This window comes from Delphinapterus leucas, chromosome 8 (assembly GCF_059928025.1).
Source record: "Delphinapterus leucas isolate spDelLeu-1000000601 "Yukka" chromosome 8, BTC_Dleu_Yukka2, whole genome shotgun sequence".
Classification (NCBI taxonomy): Eukaryota; Metazoa; Chordata; class Mammalia; order Artiodactyla; family Monodontidae; genus Delphinapterus; species Delphinapterus leucas.
The window spans coordinates 70,570,413-70,588,433 of NC_143136.1; the positions used below are offsets into that span (position 1 = coordinate 70,570,413).

Below are 18,021 nucleotides of genomic sequence, written 5' to 3' on the forward strand. Positions count from 1 at the left end.
AGGCCAACGGGGCTTGTACCTGGAAAGCCCCCCAACCTTGTCCTTCCACAATCACTTCATAAAAATTGTCTTCTCTAAATTAGGTCAAATCCCTAACAGACATTTTAAAAGCAGTTTACTTTTCTTCCTAGTACTTATCAGAGTTTGAAACTTTACATTTACAGGACTGTTTGACTAGTCTCTGCTTAACTAGTCTGTGCCACCATTTCATGAAGTAGGGAGCATTTCTGCTGCTCATTGTAGACCCAGTAACTTAGAGCAGTTCCTGATACAATACATTGAGCGGTGCTCAAAATAATCTTTGAATGGGTATCATAATTTAAATATTCCTAATTATTAATGAATCTTCTTGAATATATATCCTAGCATACCTGCCTAAAAGTTTTGACAGGACATATTTCTGAAAATTAAGGCCTGGAACAAAGGATACAAACATTTTAAATTCTAATAGGTGGAAAACAAGTTTATGGCAAAGTACTCACAATGTACAATAGAAGAAATAAGCCTTCGATCAGAAACAGCCAGAAGCACCTTTATTCTAATACCAGTAGCTTCAGTAGAAAAAAAAAAGAGTGAACTACTTTATTCCTACCGACACTCTACACCAAGATAAATGTTTTGAGGAGCAAAGAAATGTAAAAAGGAAGAGTAGTAAACAATAATGAGGCCATTCACATCTTAAGTGAAAGTAAAGGCATTTTAAAATAAAGTAGTACGTAAAATAAAGGCATGTTACGCCTTTATGCATTCCTTTAAAACATGTTTTACAAGCTTTTATAGGTAACATAAGCCTTGAGAGTTTACATTTCACATGGGTCAAGACTAGCTCTAGAATAAAGCAATCTGACAGCACAATCCTTATGGCTTTACATTTATTGTCAGAAAAACATTTAGAACTGTAATTTATGATAAAAAGACAGCATAAATTTAGTCTTATTTGAGGTTTTCACCTTATACCCACTGGTTAGTCAATAAGGCTCTTTGCTTAGCACACAGGATGATTTGAAATATTTTATATCCTTCAACTTACTTATCAGTACAAAGAAAAAGCAGTTTATAGCACACCATCTGAACTACTTTAGAATTAAGAAAATTTCATCCTTTATATACAAGTTATTGTAGATATTTCTCTTTTAATCAAGAACTGGGCAAGAAGAGACAAATACTTCTTTTCTCAACAAGAAGATATTTTCTGATTACATAATACAAAGGCTCTGGGGACAAGCAGATCAAACGCAGGAAGTTTTCTGTAACTTAATCATTTATGAATATGGTAATCTGACTTTTAAATTGGCAATCAGTTTTTAAATTTTCAGATGTTTTTATTACTTTATTAAGATTCTTCTCTTGGTCAAAGAAACAACAGAGGGTACTTAAGTCTTTTAAAAATATATTTGGTTTCTCCCACAGGACAGTGGCAGAAATGAGTGACAAGCAACTTGGTATAATAAAACTGATTTAATATTTAATTCCACACTGTGGAATCTTGTGATATTTGAAACTCCCTAGGCAACTTAACTAGTCAGTCACAAGATATGGCAAAGACTGCTAATTATTACCACATACGCATTCTCATTCTTTCTTTTAGTAATATAGACTTTTTTGTGTGGCTTCTCCCGTTGCAGAGCACAGGCTACAGATGCACAGGCTCAGCAGCCATGGCTCATGGGCCCAGCCGCTCTGCGGCATGTGGGATCTTCCCAGACTGGGGCACGAACCTGTGTCCCCTGCATCGGCAGGCGGACTCTCAACCACCGTGCCACCAGGGAAGCCCAGTAATATAGACCTTTAAGTGGGCACATGATCATCCAGCTAGAGAATATATTTACTGGCCTTCCCCACTACTAGGTGTGACCATGTAACTAAGTTCTGGCTAATAGGGTATGAACAGAAGTGACCTGTCCAAATTCTGGACTACATCATTAAAAGGAAGCTGTTTGCTCTTCCCCACTTCTCTCTCTTCTTACTGGCAGGGAAATGATAACAAGTAGAGCAGCCACTGTGACTCCAGAGAGGGAAACTGTAATTTAGGGGTGAATGAGCTGCCTGACTAGCCCTGGCTACTCACTTCTGGACTGTTACATGAGAGAGAAATAAACTTCTATCTTATTTAAGCATGGTATTTCCTGATCTCTTTGTAACAATAGCTTATTCTATCTGCACAAAATTCAGAGGCCAAGCCAACTCTACCACTGCCCTATATAATAATCTCTTCTCTTATCCTTCAAGCACATTAAAAGTTGTTTATGTCAGGGGCTACCGTGATTAAAATATTCCTCTACTTTGCAACAGTCAGAAGACCTTTTAGTCTGGGTATACCTAAGTGCTTATACAAAGCAAGAAACAGAATAAGCCATATTAGACTGTGAATCCTTTAAAAGGTACATTTTATGTTTTATGTATCTTTGAATCCCTAGCATTTATTATGTTCCTGGAACATCATAAATTATTTGTAGGATGAATAAAAGAAATATGAATGGCAAACTTTATACTCTAGGCTCTCTTAGTAAGAGATGTATAAATCACAAAGTAAGGATTTATCCAAGGATAGGGAAGATTATATTTGGTTATTTATAGCAATGGGAAGAAAACGGTTTGAAAACCTGGAATGGGCTGTGATTTAACTAGGTTAGTATAATGAATATGGACTTTTGAGTCAGATAAACTGTTTCAGTATAGATTCTGCCACTTATGTTAAAAAATTAACTTATTTCTGAGAGTCTCAGTTTCTTCATTTGAAAACGGGGCTAACAATGCCAACTTTGTAGGGCTGGGAGTATTTACATATAAAGTATGTGACTCTTGTAAAATATACTCATTCATAAAAAGTTAATTCTCCTTTCTGCTTTCTGAAGTAATATGAATTTAAGGATTGAAGGAGGGAAAAGGATACAAATTGGCTCAGTATTTTCTGGGATTACCTGCCATTTTAATATGGTCTAGAATAAAGGCTAAACTGTAAGGAAGAGCTAAAAATAGTCATGTTTTCTTACAGACTAGAGGTTCTAAGACAAACAATTTAACGTCATGGTGGTAGGAGTGCCTAGATGTAACAATGGAAAATTTGGTATAGAGAAGAACACCTCTTAGGGGCCAGGGAAAGTAAATATACTTGACGATCAATAGTAGGATATTAGTAGCAGTATGAAGGATCATCCTTTGAAATTTAACTGAGGTAACTTAGGATAAATAAAAGGCAGTATTATTCCACACGGTACCTTATAAAACTCATTATTAATATGGTATAGGTGGGAAAAAAATAGTGGATATATAAGTTCAGGTCTGACATTCAGTTTAATGTGCCTTCCAAGTGACAATAAGATATATGAGTCTAGAGCTCAGAGGGTAAATCTGGAGTAGGGAGATAAATTTAAGAGTCACTGTCATAGGTATTTGAAGCCATAGGAGAAGATGAAATAGCTCATACAAGAATATAAAGTAAGATGCAAAGAAGGCCTTGAATAAGTCTAATGTTTAGTGACCTGGTAGTAGAGAATAAACCTACAGAGAAGAATGAGGAAATGCAACCCAAAAAGGAATGAGAAAAATCAAATATGGTATCTGAAATGTTAAAGAAAAATAGTGCTTTAAGTAAGAGGTAGTACAAGAGATATGATCAGTTATTAGATGGAATGAGGTAGTTCTGTATGTGTGAACTTGAAAGACTGTGGATGATTTTAGGCAAAGAAGTCATAGACATGAAATCTGTGGTCAAGCAATTTTTTTTTTCAAATCATAGTTCTACTACTTATTAGTGATGTGGTTGTGGGCAAGTTATTTCACCCTTTTTGTACTTCAGTTTCCTCATATGAAAGATAATTCTTCCTCATAAGAGCTGTAAAATGATTAAATCAGATGACTGTGAAGCACTTTGGCAAACGTAAGCCTCAATAAATCTTAGTGATGATGATGGTGAAGATAAAGATATTTTTAAAAATTTAAAACCTTTTTCAAATTAGCATAACTCCATTTTTGAAGAAACATGATTCACATATTCTGGAAGGATATACATATATTACTAACAATGATTACCTCTGGGAAGTGAGGGAGAGGACCCTCACTTTATATCCTGTGTATCTTGGATTATTTGCATTTTTTTCAATAAGCATGTGCTGCTTTTGTAATTTTGGCCAATAGTATTTTAAAAAAATCACTTACCTGCCTTATTTGTCTTTGTCTCCTTTATTGATTTGGAATACTCAGATGTCTTTGCTTGACAGAATGTTCTTAAATGGATGTAGCACACTGACTTTTCAAAGAGGAGCTTCTGAGTCTTAAACTGCAGTGAACTAGAAGAAATGCTGTGAGAAGAACTGACTTGGAGTATGGACAGCTAAGTGGCAAAAGGCAGGCGAGTCTGTACAAACTGATGAATGACAGGTGAACAGCAATAAAACATAGATAGCAGGAGAATCTAGGCTACACTGATTTTTGTTTTTTGGTAATAGATTTTTTGAAAGTTGTGGTAAAATATATGTAACATAAAATTTGCCATTTTAACCATTTTTAAGTATACAGTTCTGTGGCATTAAGTACACTTACATTGTTGTGCAACCATCACCACCATCCACCTCCAGAACTTTTTCATCTTCCCCAACTGAAAATCTGTCCTTTGAAACACTAATTCCCCACTCCTTTCCCCCAGCCTCTAGGAACCACCCTACTACTTTCTGTCTCTCTGAATCCAACTAGTCTATCCATTGTATGTATATACCACATTTTGTTTATCTATTCATCCATTGAGGGGCACTTGGGTTGCTTCCACCTTTTGGCCACTAAATAAGGCTGCTATGAACATGGGCATACAAATATCTCTTTGAATCCCTGCTTTCAGTTCATTTGGGTATGTACCCAGAAGTGGAATTATATGGTAATCCTATGTTTTGTTTTGAAGAAACATCATTTATTTTCCACAGTGGATACACTATTTTACATTCCCATCAGCAATGTACAAGAGTTCTAATTTCCCCACATCCTCACCAACACTGATTTTGTTTTTTTATTTATTTAATTTTTTTTTTTTTTTTTGCGGTATGCGGGCCTCTCACTGTTGTGGCCTCTCCCGTTGCGGAGCACAGGCTCCAGACGCACAGGCCCAGCGGCCGTGGCTCATGGGCCCAGCCGCTCCGCGGCACGCGGGATCCTCCCGGACCGGGGCACAAACCCATGTCCCCTGCATCGGCAGGCGGACTCTCAACCACTGCGCCACCAGGGAAGCCCCTTAATTTTTCTGTAATAGCCATCCCAATGGGTACAAAGTGGTGTCTTACTGTGGTTTTAACTTGCATTTCCCTAATGATGTCGAGCATCTTTTCATGTGCTTATTGGTCATTTGTGTAACTTCTTTGGAGAATGTCTATTCAAGTCCTTTCCCTATTTTTTAATCAAGTTGTTTTCTGTTGTTGAGAGTAGGAGCTCTTTATATATTCTAAATATCAATCCTTTATCAGATGAATGATTTGCAATTATCTTCGCTCATTCCTTGGGTTGCCTTTCACTCTGTTGATAGTGTCCTTTGATGCACAAAAGTTTTAATTTTGATAAGTCCAACTTACCTAATTTTTCTTTTGTTGTCTGTGTTTTTGGTGTCATATCTAAGAAGTCATTGCCAAACCCAATGTCATGAAGCTCTCCCTCTATGATTTCTTCTAAGAGTTTTATAGTAGCTCTTGCATTTAGGTCTTTGATCAGGTTTAAGTTAATTTGTATATGGTGAAAGGTAAGGGTCCAACCCAAGAACATAGACTTTCCCCCATATGTTTCTTCTTTTAATTTTTTTTTCTTCTGGCTGCACTGTGCAGCTTGCAGGATCTCAGTTCCCCGACCAGGGATTGAACTGGGCCACGGCAGTGAAAGCCTGGAATCCTAACCACTAAGCCACCAGGGAACTCCCTATTCTTTTAATTTCTTTCAGCAACATTTTGTAGTTTTCAGTGTGTAAGTCTGTCGCCTACTTGGTTAAGTTTATTCTTAAGTATATTATTCATTTTGATACTATTGTAAATTGAATTTTCTTAATTTCCTTTTCAGTTTGTTTAATGTTAGTGATTTCTGAGTGTTGACTTTGTACCCTACAACTTTGCTGAATTTATTAGTTCTACTAGTTTATTTGATGGAATCTTTCGGGTTTTCTACACACAGGATCAAGTAATCTGCAAACAAATGGAAATAATTTTTCTTCTCCCTTTCCAATTTGGATATTGCTTTTCTTGCCTAATTACTTTGGGTAGGACTTACAGTCCTATGTTGAATAGAAGTAGTGAAAGTGGACATCCTTGTCTTGTTCCTGATCTCAGAGAAAAAGCTTTCAGTCTTTCGCCATGGAGTATTATGTTAGCTGTGGGTTTTTCGTATATGGCCTTTATTACGTTGCAATAGTTTCCTTCTAGTCCTAGTTTGTTGAGCGCTTTTATTAAAAAAAAAGGTGTTATTTTATCAACTCTTCTGCATCAATTGAGATGATCCTGTGGTTTTTGCCCCCCTCTTCATTCTGTTAAAGTGGTGTATTACATTGACTGATTTTTTTTTTTTTTGCGGCACACGGTCCTCTCACTGCTGTGGCCTCTCCCATTGTGGAGCACAGGCTCTGGATGTGCAGGCTCAGCAACCATGGCTCACGGGCCCAGCCACTCCGCAGCACATGGGATCCTCCCGGACCGGGGCACGAACCCATGTCCCCTGCATCGGCAGGAGGACTCTCAACCACTGTGCCACCAGGGAAGCCCACACTGACTAATTTTGATTACACCGATTGACTTGACCATCCTTGCACTGCAGGAATAAATCGCACTTGGTCAAAGTGTATAATCCTTTTAAAATGCTGTTGAATTTCGTTTGCTAGTATTTTGTTGAGGATTTTTGTATTGATATTCATAAGACATATCAGCCTGTAGTTTTCTTGTAGTGCCTTTGTCTGGCTTTGGGATTAGGGTTGCTGGCTTCATAGAACTGAGTTAGGAAAGTGTTCCATCTTGATCAATATTTTGGAAGAGTGTGGGAAGGACTAGTGTTAATTCTTCTTTGAATGTTTGGTAGAAATCACCAGGGAAGACATTAAGTTCTGGGCTTTCTTTGTTGTAAACTTTTTGGTTACTGTTTCAACCTCTTTACTAGATATAGGTCTATTCAGATTTTCTATTTCTCCATGTTCCAGTCTTGGTAGGTTGTGTGTTTCTAGGAATTTGTCGATTTTATCTAGGTTATCCAATTTGTTGGTGTACAATTGTTCATAGTACTTTTGGAATTCTTTTTATTTCTGTAAAATTGGTAGTATTGTCCCCTCTTTCATTTCTGATTTTAGTTATTTGAGTCTTCTTTTTCTTAATCAATTTGGCTAAAGATTTGTCAATTTTGTTGATCTTTTAGAAGAACCAATTCTTGGTTTCATTGGCTTTATTAGTTTCTAGTCTCTATTTTGTTTATCATTGCTCTAATCTTTACTATTTCCTTCTTTCTGGTAGCTCTGGGTTTATTTTGTTCTTTTTTAAATTTCTTAAGGTGTAAAGTTAGGTTACTGATTTGTGATCTTTCTTCACCCTTTCAGCATGCTTTCACTGCATCCCATAAGTTTTGGTATGTTGTGCTTTCATTTTCATTTGTCTCCAAGATATTTTCTAATTTCCCTTATGATTTTTTTTCTGACCCATTGGTTATTTAAGAGTGTGTTATTTAATTTCCACATACTTGTGAATTTCTTAGTTTTCCTTCTGCCATTGATTTCTAGTTTCATTCCACTGTGATTAGAAAAGACACTTTGTATGATTTCAATCTTTTTAAATTTATGGTGCCTTTTTAATGGCTTAAAATATGGTCTTAGAGAATGTTTCATGTAAACTTGAAAAACACGTGAATTCTGCTACTGCTGGGTGGAGTATTCTGTATATGTCTGCTATTTCCAATTGGCCCATGATGTTGTTCAAGTCTCCTATTTCCTTATTGATCATCTTTGTCTGGTTGTTCTATCCATTAATGGAAGTGTTGAAAGTGAGATATTGAAGCTGCCTACTGTTACTATAGAGTCATCTATTTCTTCCCTTAAATACTATAAATGTTTGCTTCGTATATTTTTGAGTTTTGATGTTCAGTGCATATATGTTTATAACTGTTATATCTTCTTGATACCGTCCTTTTATCACTATGTAATGTCCCTCCTTTTTTTTGTAACAATTTTTGACATAAAGTCTACTTTGTCTGATATTAGTATAGCCACACTTGCTCTCTTTTGGTTACTATTTGCACGGAGTCTTTTCCCATCCTTTCATTTTCAATCTATGCATGTTTTAAAATCTAAAGTGAGTCTTATAGACAGCACATAGTGGAATCCTGTTTTTTTATCCATTATGCTAATCTATGTCTTTTGAGTAGGGTGGGACCCATTTATACTTAAAGTAATTACCCATAGGGAAGTACTTACTTTTGTCATTTTGTTCTTTATTTTTTGTATGTCTTATAGCATTTTGTTCCTCATTTATTCTGCTATTGCCTTCCTCTGTATTTAGTTGGTTTTTTGTAGTGACACACTTTGATTCCCTTCTCCTTTCCTTTTGTGCATATTTTATATTTTCTTTGTGGTTATCACTGAGATTACATATAATATGCTGAAGTTATGACAGTCTCTCAAATCGACAACAACTTAACTTCAGCTGCATACAAAAACCTTATGCCTTTATAGCTCTGCCCCCCACTTTGCTATTGATGTCACAAATTTCACCTTTATATACTGTGTACCCATTAATATAGTCTTAAAATTATGTTTTATACATTTGTCTTTTAAATCCTGTAGAAAATAAAAATCAGAGTTACAAACCAAAATTATAATAATACTGATTTTTATATTTGTCTATGTATTTACCTTTTCCAGAGGAGTATATTTTTACTTGGCTTCAAGTTACTCTCTAGCACTCTTTCACTTCAACTTGGACATTCCTTAGCAGTTCCTGTAAGTCAGGTCTAGGGGTAATGAACTCCTTCCACTTTTGTTTGTCTGGGAATATTTTAATTTCTCCCTCATTTCTGAAGGACAGTTTTGCCAGATATAAAATTCTTGGTTAACAGTTTTTTTTCTTCAATACTTTAAATACATCATCCCATTGTCTTCTGGTCTGCAAGGTTTTTGCTGAGAAATCCACTGACAGCCTAATTGGGGCTCCCTTGTACATGATGAGTCACTTTCCTCCTGCTGCTTTCCAGATTCTACCTTTGTCTTTCAACAGTTTGATTATAATTTGTCTTGATGTATGACTCTTGGATTTATCCTACATGAAGTGTGTTGAGCTTCCTGGATTTGTATATCCATGTTATTCCTCAAACTTGAGAAGTTTTATTATTTATTCAAATAATCTATTTCTTCAAAAGAATTTCTCTCTTCTCCTTCTCCCTTGATGCATATATTGCTGCACTTGATAGTGTCCTATAAGTCCCTTAGGTTCTGTTAACTTTTCTTTCATTTTTCTTTTTGTACCTCAGGCTCCATTTTTTCAAATGACCTGTCTTTTAGTTCACTGATCATTTACTCTGCCTGTTCAAGTGTATTCTTGAACCCCTCTAGTAAAATTTTTATTTTGTTCATATTATTGCTTTCCCGATTTCCTTTAGTTCTTTGAGTCTGGCTTCATTTAGCTCTTTGAGCATAGTTACAACAGTTATTTTAAAGTCTTTGTCTATTAAGTCTGATGCATGTGTTTCTTCAGGGGCTGTTTCTGGAAATTTATTTTGTTCTTTTGAAAGGGCCATGTTACTTCCCTGGTGGTCCAGTGGTTAAGAATGTGCATTTCAGCAAGCCTGGCATCTCACATTAAAATGGGAATAATTATGTTGTCTCTTGAGGATACAGATGCCTCTGTAACCCCCTCATATGAAGCTGTCTAGTGTCATATCAAACCACAGGGGTTGGGTGATGGAGTTAGATGTGGGAGAACAAAAAGATAAGTATGATTTTGCTTCATTATTGCCACTTCTGGGCCATTACTCATTTAAACTTAAGCAAAAGACCATTCACAAGGCATTCAATTATACCAGTCTCTCCTCAAAACAGTTATCTTCCAAGATACTAGTCATTTCCTCACATTCAAGAATTTTTGCTCTTCCTTTCACAACAGTCTCTCTGAATGCTCCTAAAACTACCACCATTCTAGGAGAATTGCTCTAGTCTTAGAGTTTCTTGAATTCCTCAATCTCATTCCAGCTACCCACTTTTATGACTCATTATGAAGACAGAAGATCCTAAACATCAATATTTACTCATTGACAATAACCTATCCTTTGAACTCTCACATTCTTCTACTCCCTCTATATCTGTTCTCTCACTTCATGAACACTTCAGCCATAAACCCTCTTTTTGTTCTTAGTCTGTTAGATTCCTCCTAGATTAGCTTCTTTCTGATTTTAGCTTATATCGCAAAGCACATAATTTCAATTGCTTTAGTATGCACTTTCTGGCCACCTAACCAGAAATTCTTCTACTCTTAACTCTACAATCTTTATAATCCTGGATTTGGCTACCCACTTGTTCTACCTCTATATCAAGAAACTTGATGAAAAAATAACCGGCAAACATGGATTGACACCACCAAAAATTCATGGTAAAGGCTGGATGCAAAATTTTTCTTCTTTCTTTTCTTAACTGAAGCTTTCAAGTCTTTATTACCACTTTCAGAATATTCTAAAATCATTTCACTCAGTAGATGACCTTATCTTGTATTTCACAGGAAAAAAATGGACTCTCATATGATAACCCTACTATTTTTTGTTTATTTGATTTTTTTAAATTGAATGAATTTGACATGTAACATTTTGTAAGTTTAAGGTGTACAGTGTGTTACTTTGATACATTTATATATTGTAATAGGATTGTTGTGGTCATATTTATTACATTTAATAATTATAGTACAATATTATTATCTATATTTGTCATACCGTACATTGGATCTCTAGCTTTACTACTTGTTACAAATTTAAACACCGTCAGTCTTATCTGCCCCCCTCCAATTCCTTAGTAACCACCATTTTACTCTCTGTTTTTTACAGGTTTGACTTTTTTTGGATTCATGATAACCCTTTTAACTTCCTGCCACCTCCACCTCTTATCTGCAAACTTATTTTCACTTGCAGCTATTTCTCTCTCTTGTTCCCTCCAATTCTTAGAGGAATGGGTGTTTCTCCTCTGTTCATAGTAAATTCCTTAACCTATTTCTGAATCTCCAGCAACCAACTGGTTTTCCTTATTTTCTTCCTCTTACCCTCCTGTCCTTCATATATTCCTTCACCCCATACATATGACTCAGAAATGTTATAAACATTCAAGGCTATGATGAAATCTGTTGTTCTATAACCTATATCTATAATCTCCAATTCAGAACTCTACCTAGGCTTTTAGGTCCATATTTACAACCATCCATTGGACATTTTCACCTGCATGTCCCATAGGTAACCAAACCTAATAACTAAAATCTAATTATACATCTTATTTCCCAATCCCTTAAATCTGAACCTTCTTCTCCATTCTTGGTTTCAGTTCATCAGCACCACTATTAATCCAGTCTTCTCTTCCAGATACATGGGCATCATCTTAGAATCTATGCCATCACCCTCAGAAGTGGCCTACATTCATATGCCACCTGCTTTTCATTCTATCTCCTAAATAAATCTTAGATTTATTCCCAAATTTATTCCTAATGCTTAACTTAAGTCCTCATTTTGATCGCTTGAAATGATTGCATTCATTCTTTCTTTTGTAAATTGAAGCATATGTACATATGTATTTAATATATGTATATTAATAGAAATATATATATACATATATATATTAAAATGCAACTTGATGGTTGCCACTTATTTTTATATTCCTGGATCTTAGACCATTGCTTAGCATCAATGTATGTTTGTTGAGTGAATTCCAGACTATTCTCTATCCTATTTATCCCCTATCCCACTGTCAGGAAGACCCTTCTAAAGCATATATTAAATTCTTCAATAAATTTTGAATGAATAAGAATACGTACAAACTACATAATCATAATCATAGAGATAGGGCTCTAATCTACCTTCACAGCTTCTTTTCCTATACTGCCCTATAGTTCCTTTTGGAGCCATAGGATCACCTTATGGTACATAAAACATACCATACATTCCTCACTTCCAAGATTTTATTATATACTATTCTCTCTCTGCTTGCAGGATCCGTCTTCCCTAACTTACCCAACTCCTCCTAATCTTAGCTAAAGGGTTGGGCTTAGTAGTGGGCTTATGACCTGATCCTTCCAGACTGAGATAGATGCCTCTTCTCTGTGCTCACATATTATCCTGTACAGATCTCTACTGTAGCACTTAGTATGCTATGGTAATAACTTGATCTTCCTTTTTTACTTATTGAAATTTCCTTAAGGACATAAACTATATTTTATTTCAGTATTCTTAGAACCTCATTAAGGACCCAGTACACAGCAGACACTCAATAATGTTTCTTAAATAAATCAAAATATTTAGAGTTTAACATATAAAAATATATAGTATATATTTTTTCTTCCCCTGTTCTTGAGAAATGTAAAAAAATATTTCCCTTTCCCCTCTTTAAGATAATTGCTGCTGTGAGTGAAGGTTTCTTCCATGGCAGATAAGAGATTAAATTACAAAAGTTTTCAATTGCTTACCACTGGCCAGTGCAGAAAGAGGAGGAGACAGAGAAATTCCTGTGTCTGCCTTAACCCAAGAATATCTCAATATTCCTTTTCCCTAATTCTGTGTTTCCTAACTTTCCTAGAGCAAGTACAGTATTGCTGAAGTTTCTTAATGAACCTAATGGGAAAATAAGAAGAATAAAAGCTGGGAGTTTTTGTTTTGTTTTTTAAAAGGTGATTATGCCTTATACATGAACTGGAAAGGAAAAGAAATCCAAACTTCATTTCAATAATTGAGAAAGGGCTTCCCTGGTGGCGCAGTGGTTGAGAGTCTGCCTGCTGATGAAGGCGACACGGGTTCTTGCCCTGGTCTGGGAAGATCCCACATGCCGCAGAGCGGCTGGGTCTGTGAGCCATGGCTGCTGAGCCTGCGCGTCCGGAGCCTGTGTTCCGCAACGGGAGAGGCCACAACAGTGAGAGGCCCGCATACCACACACACACACACACACACACACAAAAAAAAAAAATTGAGAAAGTGCCTGTCATTATCCCATCTCTGTTTCTCTTGTGCACCCCTAATGAAGACATCTAGCCCATTAAGTTTACCTATATAACTGTGAGTATTCTTTAGTAAATCAAAAGGATAATCACAAAGAATAATGATAATTTCTGAGGAATGCAGTGAAGTATGTATAACAGCTAGTTTTATAGTAGATGTATCAAACGGAAAGGAGGAAGGGAATTGTGTAGTTCCTATATTTATGGAAGAAACTAAGAACCGCACGGCTAGCATATTTCTTAGACTTCAGAATTTCACAGGCTAGTAAATTTTTTTTTTAATTGAGGGAACCAACATAAGATCCTCCACTTTCAACTGCCCATGCAGGAATAATTTAACATAGCAGGCCTTAGGCTGTTTATCTTCAGAAAGGCCTATTTGCAAGGCTGGCCCTTGACAGCATCTGGGAACTTGATTTTTGAAAACGTTTAAGTGATAAGATTCTAAATGCTGTGCCAGCCTACTTAGACTGTACCATGAGATTTATGGTGAATAACTACTTTCCTTCTGAGAATCTGAAATTTTGTTGACAGACGGTGCCTATGTAACCAGCCCTTAAAAAAAACGCAAACTCTTGAGTCTCAAATGGAGTTCCCCATGCCAAAACACTGCAAGTGTGTTGAGTGAATTTTTGAGCTGGAGAGGGTGCACTCTGTGTGACCTCTCACAGGAGGGAAAGAGCGTAGAAAGCCTGCACACAGATTCCTCTAGACTCCACCTGATGTCTTTTTCCATTAGTGATCTGGCTGTGTATCTTTACAGTGTCTCTGTAATAAACCTTAGCTCTGAGTATGACAGTATACTAAGTCCTGTGAGTCCTTCTAGAGAATCGCAGAATGTGTGGGTGGTATTGGGGACCCCCAAAACACTAAGTAATGATATTAAACAAGCAAACAAAAAACTCTATGATCATCATTCAATGAATATATATGTTAATAAAATTTTGCTCTTTATTCTGACAGTACAGAAACATGGAAACAATATCAGAATAAAGGACAGAATTTTAAATGGAATAAATTTAGCACTGTAAGAAATTCATTACATTATTCTCATTTTTCTCATTTTGCTGTAGACCAGTGAAAACCTTATAATGGACCAATAACAGACATGTGCCCGGTAACTACTAGACCAAGTAATTTTTGCCTGGGTATACCTTTCTTCCAATTTACTTTCTTTTGAAACTGAAAGCACTAAACAGAAGTTTTATGTGTACAGGAGTAATTTTAAAAAGCTGAACATTCTGGTAAGTCACTAAAGATTTCACTGAAATAGTTGATTTTTAACTGTTACATTTAAAGAATGGAAGACTATTATAAATTAATAACAAATTTAGTTCCAGGATATTTTAAGATTTGTACAGTCCTCGCACCAGCCAAATAACCATGTAAAAAAAAAACACAAAAAGGGCTTCCCTGGTGGCGCAGTGGTTGAGAGTCAGCCTGCTGATGCAGGGGACACGGGTTCGTGCCCTGGTCCAGGAAGATCCCACATGCCGCGGAGCGGCTGGGCCCGTGCGCCATGGCTGCTGAGCCTGCGCGTCCGGAGCCTGTGCTCCACAACGGGAGAGGCCACAACAGTGAGAGGCCCGCGTATCGAAAAAAACAAAAAACAAAAAAAACACACAAAAATAAAACTAGCTGAGATAATAATACTTCTGACTTTCAGTTTGTCATTTTATTTAAAAATTATTTATGGAAGATAACATTCTTATCTTTCCTCAATACAATCACCTTAAAATGAATTCTTCCCACAGGTCACAATGTTTTTAAAAAAGATAGCAAATAAAAATCTCAAATTTCATCCATTAATATATCACTGTGTTTTAGTTCTTCAAGGCACTTTCTAACAATATAATATTTTCCATTGCACAAGACTCAAATTCCATTTACCGGGGTAAATAACTGTCAAAACCAAAACCACATACCTTTTGCTGTAGCTCTTTTACTGCTGAATCTCTATCCATGCATGCCTGTCGAAAGGCTTCATAAGCTTTATTGAGTTGCTCGCCAATGTTTTTATCCATTCCTCTCTGTCCTGTAGCATCACTATAAATGATGGAGTAAATGACAGGTCTGGAAAATAATTGAAAAAATTAGATAGCTATTAAGTTATATAAATCTCACTTTAAAAATGTACCTCAGGGCTTCCCTGGTGGAGCAGTGGTTGAGAGCCCGCCTGCCGATGCAGGGGACACGGGTTTGTGCCCCGGTCCGGGAAGATCCCACATGCCGCAGAGCGGCTGGGCCCATGAGCCATGGCCGCTGAGCCTGCATGTTCAGAGCCTGTGCTCCGCAAAGGGAGAGGCCACAACAGTGAGAGGCCCGCGTACCGAAAAAAAAAAAAAAATGTACCTCAAAGACAGTTCTATATGGTTTATCATGAACATTATAGCACCAAGTACTATCAAGTTTTATAAAGGCAAAAAAGCCTCATTTAAAATCCTGATCAGAAATATTGTGAAACCTTAACTTCTACAATTTTTAAATATTTTTTACTAATGTTTAAGGAGCAATTAGGGTTCCAGTTCATAAAGATGCTACTTTGCACATGGTATTCTATAAATGTAAGCTAAAAATGGAAAAATATAAAAGGTCATTTGTTATTACTCTTTATTACAGAAATACACAACAGGATTAGCAATGTGAGAAGGGACTTCTTTTTACTAAATGGACAGTTATTCCCACTTACAAGGTAAATGCTTGCTACACTGAAATTAGAGCAAAATTAAGTAGATAAATGTTTGTGGATGGAGTTCACACTGTTGTTATCACAGAGCAATTAAAATGTGTGAAAATGCTCTTATTTTAGCACAAGATCTAGGGAGAGCTGCCGTGGGACTCTACATTAAAAAAGAAAAATCACATCCCATCAGTCCTACCCCTATGCTCTATTAGTTTGCCAACTTTTTTGCTATTTCTGAACTACAGGTGATTTACTCAGTGGAGGTAATTTATTTTTATCATCTCAACTTGCATAACATCTCTAACGACATTCCCTGACTCTGAGCAGAGGGTCATCTAATGACTGATTCTTCCTGTCAAGCTGTAAAAACCACACCACAGAGCCTTTCTCTTAATCCTCTGAAAGCCAGAGTAGACAAAGTTCTCTATCAGTCATAGGGGATTTTGGGGGTAGCAAATTATTTCACTCCCTTATGATTAGAAATCCTTCATAACCGTCTCTAACCTTTTATAACACCTTTATTTTATCGTCGGGTATACATGCTTTAAAAAACTTTCAGTATTTTACATTAAGATGTTCATATAACATAAATTCACCATTCTAAAGTATACACTTCTGTGGTTTTCAGTATATTCACAATGTTGTGTAACCATCACCAATATCTAATCACAAAACATTTTTATAACCTCAGAAAGAAACCCTGTACCTATTAGCAGTTAGTCCCAATTCACATCTCCCCTCTATCCCCTGACAACCACTAATCTACTTCCTGACTCTATGGATTTGCCTACTTTGGATGTTTGGAGTCATAAAATACATGGCCTTTGTGTCTGGCTTTTTTCATGTAGCATAAAATTTCCAACCTTTATCCATGTTGTCGCATGTAACAGTACTTCATTGCTTTTTATGTCTGAATAATATTTCATTTTATGAATATACTACATTTTGTTTATTCATTTCTCAGTTAATGGACATTTGGGTTGTTTCCACTTTTTGGTTATTCTGAATAAAGCTACAATTTGTGTATATATATCTGTGTGAACATATGTTTTTAATCTCTTAGATATATGCTTGGGAGCAGAATTCCTGAGTCAGATGACAATTATGTTTAACTTTTTGAGGAACTGCCACAGAAGTTCCAGACGTTTCCACAGAAGCTGTACCATTTTATATTTCCACTAGCAACGTACAAGAGTTCCAATTTCTCCACATCTTCACCAATAATTGTTGTCCATTTTAAAATTATATGCTAGGATCCTAGTGGGTATGAAGTGATACCTCATCACAGTTTTGATGTTGAGCATCTTTACAGTGCTTATTGGTCATTTGTATATCTTCTTTGGAGAAATGTCCAGTCAAGTCCTTTGCCCACTTTTCATATATACATACATATATATATAATTTGTAATATTTTCTCCCATTCTATAGATTATCTTTTCATTTCTTTGATAGTGCCCTTTGACAAAGTTTTTAGTTTGATGAAGTCCAATTTATCTACTTTTTTTTGTTCTTGTGCTTTTCATATCATATCTAAGAAACCATTGCCTAACCCAAGATTACATGGATTTTCACCTGCATTTCCTTTTAGAAATTTTATAATTTTAGCTTTTACATTTAGACCTTTGATCCATATTGAGTTAATTTGTATAATATGGTATGAGGTAGGGCTCCAGATTCATTCCTCTGCATGTGGCTAGCCAGTTGTCCTGGTATCATTTGTTGAAAAGGCTTTTCTTTTCCCACTGAATGCCCTTGGCAGCCTTGTTGAAAATCAGTTTACCATAAATCACAATGCCCTTTTAAATACCTAGGTAATATTTCAATCCCATCAGCCAGTCTTTCATTTTAAGATACTAAATACACTCCTAAGTTATTTTCTAGGCTTGATAAAAACAATTTCAAGGATTTTATTATGGGGATTACAGTGTCTTTACCTTGTGAAGCAATGAAAGAATGATATATTTTTTAGGCATTCCACTTGAAATTTGTTTTTACTGCTACTTCTGATAGATGGAAAAGATGAAATACTGTTAGGATAATTAACATTGCCAGGATCTCTGACATACCATAGACACTATGGAAACATGAGTAATTAGCATGAACACAAAGCATCACTTGGAGTATTTATTTAGATATTATCATTCAAAAAATTGATTTAGGGTGGCT

General features: G+C 36.1%; 1 protein-coding gene across 13 annotated transcripts in view; it reads right to left on the minus strand.

Annotated features, from left to right (window-relative positions):
- The window catches only part of TANK (TRAF family member associated NFKB activator), a 150,371-nt gene that overhangs the window by 101,753 nt on the left and 30,597 nt on the right, over nucleotides 1-18,021 (minus strand). For all 13 annotated transcript variants that reach the window (XR_016394148.1, XR_016394146.1, XR_016394147.1 and 10 more), the window contains exon 2: nucleotides 15,098-15,245. Coding sequence is in view for 9 of the 13 variants with exons in the window: in XM_089916763.1 (XP_089772889.1) it covers nucleotides 15,098-15,245 (148 nt within the window). In the remaining 4 variants the exon portion in view is untranslated. The remainder of the gene's footprint in view (nucleotides 1-15,097; nucleotides 15,246-18,021) is intronic.